At 40.3% G+C, this 11281-nt stretch overlaps 2 protein-coding genes across 2 annotated transcripts; both read left to right on the plus strand.

Annotated features, from left to right (window-relative positions):
- Positions 1 to 561: 561 nt before the first annotated feature.
- Positions 562 to 2618, plus strand: LOC130904579 (piggyBac transposable element-derived protein 4-like). Its single transcript, XM_057817446.1, has 2 exons — positions 562 to 1922; positions 2030 to 2618. The coding sequence occupies exon 1, from the start codon at positions 621 to 623 to the stop codon at positions 1494 to 1496; it is 876 nt and encodes a 291-aa protein (XP_057673429.1). The 5' UTR covers positions 562 to 620; the 3' UTR covers positions 1497 to 1922; positions 2030 to 2618.
- Positions 2619 to 4762: 2144 nt separating this feature from the next.
- On the plus strand, positions 4763 to 11192 carry LOC130931866 (zinc finger protein OZF-like). The gene is made up of 4 exons (XM_057861033.1): positions 4763 to 4933; positions 7272 to 7368; positions 7643 to 7762; positions 9549 to 11192. The coding sequence occupies exons 1-4, from the start codon at positions 4898 to 4900 to the stop codon at positions 10742 to 10744; spliced, it is 1449 nt and encodes a 482-aa protein (XP_057717016.1). The 5' UTR covers positions 4763 to 4897; the 3' UTR covers positions 10745 to 11192.
- Positions 11193 to 11281: the final 89 nt, after the last annotated feature.

Here is an 11281-nt window from a genome sequence, read left to right on the forward strand (position 1 = left end):
TTTGTAAAGTGTTGCAGCTCTGAGCCATCTAATAAAAGTTACATATGGTGACTGATATCCAATTTTTGGCAGATAGACTCCCATTATAATTTATATTTGTTGATGCAATGTAAACCTCGTGTGTTATCATGCATTTCCCGTGATTTCCGCTTCAATCAACTTAGAAGCGACTCGAGGAACAGGAGAGATTGGAAATTTTCGGTGGAAAAGTTTTGACACCCACAATCCACTGGATGGCGACACAGACTAACTAATGAGTTTCCCTGTCTGCGCTAAACGAACAATCGGGCTACACGGCTATCATTCTAACTGTCCGGATTGGTCAAGTAGGTGCATGTGTGTGTGAGTGCATTGCTGGGTGAAGTTATTTTGCAAAATAAAGTGTTAGTTGAAATTTGTGCACTTGAGAATGCGCGTTTGTGTGCAGAATCTGCAGCTGCTCAATTTGAAAAGGCTGATCCGATAAGGGGATTGGCCGAATTATTGTTTGTTGATGCTAATTCAAATATGATTGGTCCAGCGTTTGAATTTGAATCTCCCCGCCTCTTCGGAATATGTAGAGCGTGTTGAGCATTTACCACACAGCTCTGGTTGACTACAGTCACTACACCTCGAAAACAATGCAGCGACGATTTACGGCAGACGAAGCGAGAAAAATTATAATGGAGCAGGGAGAGGATGCTTTTTCTACTCCATCCGAAAACACCACCGATGACAGTGATTCGGATTTTTTCCCCGAGCTTGGATCTAACGAGTCGGATCATTCGGAGAGCGAAAGCCCGGAGGGCGAGCACGACGACGACGAAAGCGACGAGGAGGAGGGCGAGCGCAAACAACCGGAGGAGGTAGCTGCGAACCCCTGGATGTCAAAGAACGGGAAAATCAGGTGGTCAGCTTCAAATGATGTCGCCACACACTACATTCCCCCGGCCATTCCATTGCCAGGCCCGACATCGTACGCCACAGCCAGGATCCAGAGCCCCGAGTCGGCCTTCGACCTGTTTTTCACAGAGGACATAATCCGCCCAATTGTGGACATGACAAACCTGCAAGGCTACCGGACGGTAGCTGGTTGGGTGGCGCTGAACGCCCAGGAGATCCGGGCATATTTAGGCCTTCTGATTCTCGCTGGGGTGTACAAATCTCGGCACGAGAATACTAGAAGCCTGTGGGACAAAAAAACTGGGCGCGCTTTTTTCGGGCAGGCAATGGGGCATACGCGGTTCATCAAAGTCAACAGGCTTTTACGGTTCGACGACAAACTACGGAGGCCCCAGCGTCATCATGCAACAAAGATGTCGCCCATCATCGATATTTGGACGATGTGGAAGAGCCTCCTGCCCCGCATGTATAGTCTCGGCAGGGAGGTGTGCGTCGATGAGCAGTTGATTTCGTTTAGGGGACGCTGCTCCTTCCGGCAGTATATGCCATCAAAGCCGGGAAAATATGGATTAAAAATATGGGCATTGTGCGATGTCGAAACGGCATATGCCTAGAAACTTGAGGTCTACACGGGTAAGCCACCTGGTGGACCGCGTGAGAAGAACCTGGCCATGCAAGTTGTCTTACGCTTGTGTGATGATCTTGAGGGTCACACCCTAACGACGGACAATTTTTTCACCTCGTTCCCCCTGGCGGATGAACTAAAAAAAAAATATATATCCTTGGTTGGAACACTGAGAAAAAATAAGGCTGAACTCCCACTACAGCTCCTCAGCCACACTGGCAGAGCACCACTTTCCAGCATTTTTGCGTTCACTGCAGACAAGTGTTTGGTGTCTTACTGCCCCAAAAAAGGCAAGAGCGTTCTCGTGCTCAGCACCAAGCACAGGGAGCCTCAAGTTCAGCACTGCAAGAAGCAAAAGCCTGAAATGATACTGGCTTACAACCGGTGCAAAGGTACTGTAGACCGCCTGGACCAGGTAAGGACATGTTTTATCTTTGTGCGTGCTTTATATCAAAGTATATTGTCATCAAATATGATGTCATCTGATGTTTTTTGGGGGGTGGATGTGTTTGTATTTTTCAGGCCTGCAGCACCTACTCTGTCCGCCGGCGGGCACAGAGATGGCCAATGTGTCTCTTCTATCACATGATTGACATTTCATGCTACAACGCATTCGTCCTGTACACCAAGATAAACCCGGACTGGAATGCCAACAAGCGCTACAAGAGGAGACTTTTCCTCGAGGAGCTTGGCATGGCACTAATTCAGCCGGAAATGGTGCGCCGATCGCCAATACCGGACCGACAGGTAGCCTTTCCCTTTTAGGCGCCAGAGGCGGAACCTGGACCTTCTCCCAAAAGGAAACAGTGCGGACTTTGTCAAAGCCCACTGCGGGCATCCAACGTTTGCACAAAATGTGGCATACCCGTGTGCAAAAAGCACATGAATCCAGTTTGCAAGAAGTGTTAAAAAAAAAAAAAAAAAAGTTGTTTGTTCATGTTCATGTTTGTTCACCATTAGTTTATTGTTCATGTTCATGTTTGTTCACCATTAGTTTATTGTTCATGTTCATGTTTGTTCACCGTTAGTTCATTGTTCATGTTCATGTTTGTTCACCATTAGCTTATTGTTCATGTTCACGTTCATGTTGTTCATTGTTGGCTGTTTATAAATTCTGTTAACTATAAATCCTTTGTTGTGACTCTTTGACCTTTTCAAGGTTCTAATTATTTTGTATAAAATAGGTCTGATACCACAGAATATTTTGAGTGGTCGAAAGTTAAGAAAAAAAAAAAATTCAGAAATGACACACTTCAGATTTCCGGACAAAAAAAATCCTCTTTCAGGGTAAAAAAGAGAAAATTGCCATTGCCAAAAAATGTGCATGCTACAAAAAATCTGTTGTTATGATTTATTAACATATTCAAGGCTCTAATTACTCATTTCAAATATTCCACTTTGATTCTTTTTTTATGTATAGATGTACACATAATTGCTTTTTCGCTCAAGGCACTTTTTTGCTTTTATTGTACATAGAGGGTATCCAAAATAAATAAATAAATAAAAACTATATATCTATGGATAGGTCTGATGCCACTGAATAGTCTGAGAGGTCGAAAGTCAAAAAAATATTCAGAAATGACTTAGTTATCACACTTCAAAGGCAGAGTCAATTTTAGGACAAAAAATCCTCTTTCAGGGTAAAAAATAGAAATTAGCCATTGCCAAAAAAAATGTGCATGCTACTAAAATTCTGTTGTTATGATTTATTAACATATTCAAGGCTCTAATTACTCATATCAAATATTCCACTTTGATTTTTTTATTTATATAGATGTACACATAATTGCTTTTTCGCTCAAGGCACTTTTTTGCTTTTATTGTACATAGAGGGTATCAAAAATAAATAAATAAATAAAAACTATATATCTATGGATAGGTCTGATGCCACTGAATAGTCTGGGAGGTTGAAAGTAAAAAAATATTCATAAATGACTTAGTTATCACACTTCAAAGGCAGAGCCAATTTTTGGACAAAAAATCCTCTTTCAGGGTAAAAAATAGAAATTAGCCATTGCCAAAAAAATGTGCATGCTACAAAAATTCTGTTGTTATGATTTATTAACATATTCAAGGCTCTAATTACTCATATCAAATATTCCACTTTGATTTTTTTATTTATATAGATGTACACATAATTGCTTTTTCGCTCAAGGCACTTTTTTGCTTTTATTGTACATAGAGGGTATCAAAAATAAATAAATAAAAACTATATATCTATGGATAGGTCTGATGCCACTGAATAGTCTGGGAGGTTGAAAGTAAAAAAATATTCATAAATGACTTAGTTATCACACTTCAAAGGCAGAGCCAATTTTTGGACAAAAAATCCTCTTTCAGGGTAAAAAATAGAAATTAGCCATTGCCAAAAAAATGTGCATGCCACAAAAATTCTGTTGTTATGATTTATTAACATATTCAAGACTCTAATTACTCATATCAAATATTCCACTTTGATTTTTTTATTTATATAGATGTACACATAATTGCTTTTTCGCTCAAGGCACTTTTTTGCTTTTATTGTACATAGAGGGTATCCAAAATAAATAAATAAATAAAAACTATATATCTATGGATAGGTCTGATGCCACTGAATAGTCTGAGAGGTCGAAAGTAAAAAAATATTCATAAATGACTTGGTTATCACACTTCAAAGGCAGAGCCAATTTTTGGACAAAAAGTCCTCTTTCAGGGTAAAAAATAGAAAATGGCCATTGCCAAAAAAATGTGCATGCTACAAAAAATCTGTTGTTATGATTTATTAACATATTCAAGGCTCTAATTACTCGTATCAAATATTCCACTTTGAAATTTTTATTTATATAGAAGTACACATCATTGCTTTTTCGCTCAAAGCACTTTATTGCTTTTATTGTACATAGAGAGTATCAAAAATAAATGAATAAATCAAAACTATATATCTATGGATAGGTCTGATGCCACTGAATAGTTTGAGAGGTCGAAAGTCAAAAAATATTCATAAATGACTTAGTTATCACACTTCAAAGGCAGAGCCAATTTTTGGACAAAAAATCGCGTTGCATAATAGGTTTTTTTTTGCGTCTTCAGGGGATAAGAATATTATAAATTAAAAATAATAATAGAATATATAAATTCAACATTACAATGAAACGTGTCTTTGTCAAAGTGGTTAAAAAAAACAAAACACTTCACTGGCCTTAGTTAAATAGCCAGGCAGAATAAATATGTGCATTAAAGTTCTTGCATTTTCACAAGTTAAAAGCCCGCAGTTTATCGACAAGAAGGGCAGACCCAGATGGCGTCTGCTGCAGGGGCTTGTTTGAGTCCGACACAGGACAAAAGGAACCACTCAATTGAACAAATTTTCTTTGTCAAATGATCCAAGAAGAGAGATGGTGACCAATCGGGATGTGTTGTCAGCAGGTTTACCTAGGAACACAACAGGTAGGTGAGTCGTAGTAGGCGAGCATTGCTACCGAGGCAGATTTACACAACGGTGTAAAAAAACAAAAACGTATTGAAACCAAAAGTGGATAAATCGTTCAACTTACAAGAGTAGAGATGACAGGAACACACTCTCATTCCAGCAGAAATATGATCATAAGAAATGCTTTTCCGACGAACCGCTGCAATCCAGCCATCCGTCGTACCTTCGTGATCTGATATTTGGTCCTCCATGCAGGAAAACGGTGAAAAGTGAGTCCATTTTTCCTAACCCCTTTTTTTGTCGTAGGAGACGCTGTTGCACCCGGTAACGCAACAATAAGCACCCATATTTTCTTTCTAAAACACCGAAGGAGTTAGCTTAGCACTACCACACGTTACAATCCGCATTAAGTCTGCCGGACCGGAAGTGAATCATATTACCAGCATGGAGCCGCGTCCAAACAATGACGTAGTACGTCCCATTCCCTATTCCAGGATCGCCACTTTTATGCACAAGCAGCCTGGTTGCGGCTTCCAGCCACCCAGCGCCACAACATATGCTTCTATTTGTTATTTTCCAAGTGGTGAGAGCACAACTGAGCATCGATTGTAACATCCCAAGTAATGATGTCAGACTTCCATTGTTTTATAAATATTTATTTCAATCACAACACGGCGCCTGCACCTGCACGTAAAAGCAGAGCGTGCTCTCCCTTCCACTCTCGCTCCTATGTGATGCGGTTAATTGCGATCACGAAAAAAACAGTGATCACAAAATAATGACAGTCTAGAAGGAGTTGTAATTTCGACATTTTCCGTGGGCTAGGAAAGAGTTTCCGTTTCAGAGATAAACCGTGCGGGCGATGACGTAACACATGAGGCTTCTCCTTTTTACGCATGCGTAATTTTTGCAAATGCAGGCGTACCTTGCAGAAGTGGGGGGGCCTTCAACGCACCTTAAACGAAGTGTGGACAGGTATAAAAAATAGTCGGCAAAATACCCTGGAGAAAATGAACTGTCCTAGTGTAGTCATTTCATTTATATCGGACATTATTATCAAGTAGTATGTCATGGACCAGCCTATGGTGAATCTACTAAATTACGTAGTTGTGCACTCCCCACAGTACACGTTTTTGTTGACGAATATTTTCCTGGGCTAAATTTTGTTCCATGTAATCATATTTTGTACTTTTGATGATTCAAAGGATCAAGAAAGATACACATTAAGTTACAATTTTAATAAATTTTTACAAAAATATGTGCCCCTTGGCATTATTTCGCTTAGGGCCCCCAAATGGCCGGTGCCGGCCCTGTATATATATACAGTGGGGAGAACAAGTGTTTGATACACTGCCAATGGGAAAACCCATTAGCAGTGTATCAAATACTTGTTCTCCCCACTGTATATGTACACACACACACACACACACACACATTATATATATATATATATACATATATACATATATATATATATATATATATATATATATATATATATGTATATATATATATAAGCATTAGAAACTGCAACAGTAAAGAAAAGTGGAAAATAGAATTTAAAAGTCGTGACCACAAGCCCAAACCTTTTGGGGAACAAAAGTGTTTTTATATGTCAATGCGACAAAACAAACTAGGAACTACCACTTAGAACTTGGAAACAAAATATTTTATACATGGTCTTGTCTTTAATATATTACCACAGGTAGGTGAATCAAGGAAAGCTAGACATTCTCTGGAAAAAAAAACTTATTCTAGTTGTGAAAAAGAAAAACCTAAATCCTCTTGCATTTCACTGTAAAAGTCAATTTCACGTGCTAATGCTAACACAAGCATAATACTTTCACTCCACAACATAGGAAAGTACACTTTTGCGTTAGTTTACATAGTTTTCAGTTGTCGCCTTACCACGACAAATGTGAAACTAACACCTAAATATATGTCATAATGCAATGATATAATCAAACAAGTACTCAGATATGTGATTTTATCCATTTTTCCATAATTGTCGCAATTACTGCTGTCAGTTCCATTGTAAACCAATACAGCGCTGCTTGTGCTTGGAACTACTCACGCCCTACATAAACCTTGTGACCAACTGTGGCGAGAACAAAGGGTGTCTTAACCCTCTTTTCATGGCCCTGGCTCGCTTGCCACAGCCGCTCTCCCGATTGGCTGTTTATAAGAGAAAGAGATGAAAGAATAAAAAGAAATAAAGAAGATAAAAGATAAAGACTCGCCTTTTTTTTTTCATTCTTTGCTGTTTGTCTCGACGATGTGTCCAGCTAAAAAATCATTAGCCAATCTTGGGTCTTAGCATTCAGAAATCAAGTGGGAAAAATGTCTGTCTTCCAGGAGCATCTTTTTGGTATGAAAGAGGAGCCCCTACGTCACCGACACTCAACTGTGTGCAAACTAATGCACGCTAAGGTTGTTCTTCACAGACTAGAAGGTTGGTTCACTTTCGATGATAAGTACACTGTACATGACAGATCGTGGTGATGAGAATTCCTCATTAATGTTAACAGTAATGCTGTTTGGGGATTCCAATTTTTAATCGCAGTTAATGTGATGTCAAGCACTTTGAATGACTTTTGTGCTGGTTTGGAAGGCAACAAAAGACGAATAACCCAAAAAATGGCAAGGATGAATTTTTTCCAACAAAAATCCACTTTGGGGACGCAAGTTTTCAAATGAAGACATCCGATTTGTTTGTGGTCTTGCAGATCAAAATGTCAGCCAAGCCCATTATTCTGAGCACCAGGAGTCACCAGCAGGCATCAAGGAGGAGGAGGAGGAAGGGTCGCCATCCATCAAGGAAGAGGAAGATTTCTTACACATTAAAGGTGATCCCAAGCATTACTTTTTCCTCATTAGTGCAGAAATGTTTATCAGTCTAATATAGTATTTTTCATTCCTTTTATATCGTGTTGTTGCTTACTTAGTTGCCGTGCAATGGACTCGTTAGCCGACATTAAGGTTGCACCACTGCATCGACAAATCGAAAGATTTCCCTCTATGTCAGAGGTCGGGAACCTTTTTGGCTGAGAGAGCCATGAACACCACATATTTTTAAATGTAATTCTGTGAGAGTCATACAATATGTTTAAAACTAAAAATACAAGTAATATGTGCATTTTATGTAATTTCAACACTTTTAAAGTACAATACTTCTCTGAATTCTTTTTAATAACTTATATAAATAATAATAATTTAATAATGTAATTATGTTTAATTATATATACTGTATATATACACTCACCGGCCACTTTATTAGGTACACCTGTCCAACTGCTCGTTAACACTTAATTTCTAATCAGCCAATCACATGGCGGCAACTCAGTGCATTTAGGCATGTAGACATGGTTTAAGACAATCTCCTGCAGTTCAAACCAAGCATAAGTATGGGGAAGAAAGGTGATTTGAGTGACTTTGAACGTGGCATGGTTGTTGGTGCCAGGAGGGCTGGTCTGAGTATTTCAGAAACTGCTGATCTACTGGGATTTTCACATCCAACCATCTCTAGGGTTTACAGAGAATGTTCCGAATAACAAAAAATATCCAGTGAGCGGCAGTTCTGAGGGCGGAAATGCCTTGTTGATGCCAGAGGTCAGAGGAGAATGGCCAGACTGGTTCGAGCTGATAGAAAGGCAACAGTGACTCAAATAACCACCCGTTACAACCAAGGTAGAAGAGTAACTCTGAACGCACGGTACGTCGAACTTTGAGGCAGATGGGCTACAGCAGCAGAAGACCACGCCAGGTGCCACTCCTTTCAGCTAAGAACAGGAAACTGAGGCTACAATTTGCACAAGCTCATCGAAATTGGACAATAGAAGATTGGAAAAACGTTGCCTGGTCTGATGAGTCTCGATTTCTGCTGCGACATTCGGATGGTAGGGTCAGAATATGGCGTCAACAACATGAAAGCATGGATCCATCCTGCCTTGTATCAACGGTTCAGGCTGCTGGTGGTAGTGTAATGGTGTTGGGAATATTTTCTTGCCACTCTTTGGGCCCCTTGGTACCAATTGAGCATCATTGGAACGCCACAGCCTACCTGAATATTGTTGCTGACCATGTCCATCCCTTTATGACCACAATATACCCAACTTCTGATGGCTACTTTCAGCAGGATAATGCGCCATGTCATAAAGCTGGAATCATCTCAGACTGGTTTCTTGAACATGACAATGAGTTCACTGTACTCAAATGGCCTCAACAGTCACCAGATCTCAATCCAATAGAGCATCTTTGGGATGTGGTGGAACGGGAGATTCGCATCATGAATGTGCAGCCGACAAATCTGCACCAACTGTGTGATGCCATCATGTCAATATGGACCAAACTCTCTGAGGAATGCTTCCAGCACCTTGTTGAATCTATTCCACGAAGAATTGAGGCAGTTCTGAAGGCAAAAGGGGGTCCAACCCGTTACTAGCATGGTGTTCCTAATAAAGTGGCCGGTGATATATATAATATACAGGTATATATATACACAGTGGGGAGAACAAGTATTTGATACACTGTCAATGGGTTTTCCCATTGGCAGTGTATCAAATACTTGTTCTCCCCACTGTATATATATATAAATTAAAATATATCAATGGGGGGGTTTTTTGCGTCTTGCAGGTTTCAGAAAATATCTTGGTGCTGAGCGGCAGGAGCCACAATATCCTGGCATTAAAGAGGATGTGGAGCTCCCCCAAATCAAAGAGGAGGAGCCAGACCCCTGTCAACAGAAGCAACTTCCAATCAAAAAGGAGGAGGAAGAGCTGCCATATGTTAAAGAAGAGGAAGAGGAGGAACATATCACCAGGTCGATTGGTGAGCCTTTGAAGAGTGAAGACTGTCCGAGTGAGGTAGGCAGAAGAACGGAGCCTCCAAGCAGCAGCAGCAGCAGCAGCTCAACAGAAGAATTGCAAGCAGACATTGTCATTGCTCCGTCAGACAAAAATGGCGCCACGTCACACTCCCCTTACGATGATGAGGGTCATAAGAAATCTCACAGTGACGACAAACTCTGTAAATGCTCTCAGTGTGGGAAAACGTTTGCAAATAAGTATACTTGTCGTGCGCATATGAGGAGGCACACTGGCGAAAAACCTTTTTCCTGCTCCGTTTGTGGTCAAAGATTCACTGAAAAACAAAACTTAAAAACACACACAAGAACCCACACTGGCGAAAAACCTTTTGTCTGCTCTGTTTGTGGTCAAGGATTCTCTCAAAAGCAAAACTTAAAAGGACACACAAGAATCCACACTGGCGAAAAACCTTTTTCTTGCTCAGTTTGTGGTCAAAGATTCAGTCGAAAGCAAGAGGGGAAAATACACACAAGAACCCACACTGGCGAAAACCCTTTTACCTGCTCAGTTTGTGGTAAAAGATTCACTGACAAAAAAAGCTTAAAAAGACACACAAGAACCCACACTGGCGAAAAACCTTTTTCCTGCTCAGTTTGTGGTCATAAATTCACTCAGAAGGGCAACTTAAACACACACACAAGAACCCACACTGGCGAAAAACCTTTTTCCTGCTCAGTTTGTGGTCATAAATTCACTCAGAAGGGCAACTTAAACACACACACAAGAATCCACACTGGCGAAAAACCTTTTTCTTGCTCAGTTTGTGGTCAAAGATTCAGTCGAAAGCAAGAGGGGAAAATACACACAAGAACCCACACTGGCGAAAAACCTTTTACCTGCTCAGTTTGTGGTAAAAGATTCACTGACAAAAAAAGCTTAAAAAGACACACAAGAACTCACACTGGCGAAAAACCTTTTCCTGCTCAGCTTGTGGTCAAAGATTCACCGGGGAAAAAAACTTAGAAACACACAGAAGTACCCACACTGGCGAAAAACCTTTTTTCTGCTCAGTTTGTAGTCAAATATTCAATCGAAAGTATAACTTAAAAATACACATTAGAACCCACACTGGTGAAAAACCTTTTTCCTACTAAGTTTGTGGTCAAAGATTCACTGAAAAACAAAACTTAAAAACACACACAAGAGCCCACACTGGTGAAAAACCATTTTCTTGCGTCGTTTGTGTTCAAAGATTCGCCTGGAAGGTTCGGATGAAGAGACACGTGTGTGTCGATGTGAGAAGCAGTGACCAATGACTGTTTTGCTTGTCATCCATTCTGGCTTCATCAGATGTTTTGCATGCAGGATGATTGTATTCCGTAGAGCTTCCTTAAATCCTGTGCCTTTCCCTTGGTTCTCTCGCCGACTCGGTTCGGGCCTATTTTTGTTTGTATTTTTTCTCGGGTGTTTTTGCGTGCTCCATTGGTTTTTTTGTAATAAATTCTACACAAACTTCCTCGTCTGTGTTGAATCCACATTATATATAATACTCACACTTTC

This window comes from Corythoichthys intestinalis, chromosome 16 (genome assembly GCF_030265065.1).
Source record: "Corythoichthys intestinalis isolate RoL2023-P3 chromosome 16, ASM3026506v1, whole genome shotgun sequence".
Lineage (NCBI taxonomy): Eukaryota > Metazoa > Chordata > Actinopteri > Syngnathiformes > Syngnathidae > Corythoichthys > Corythoichthys intestinalis.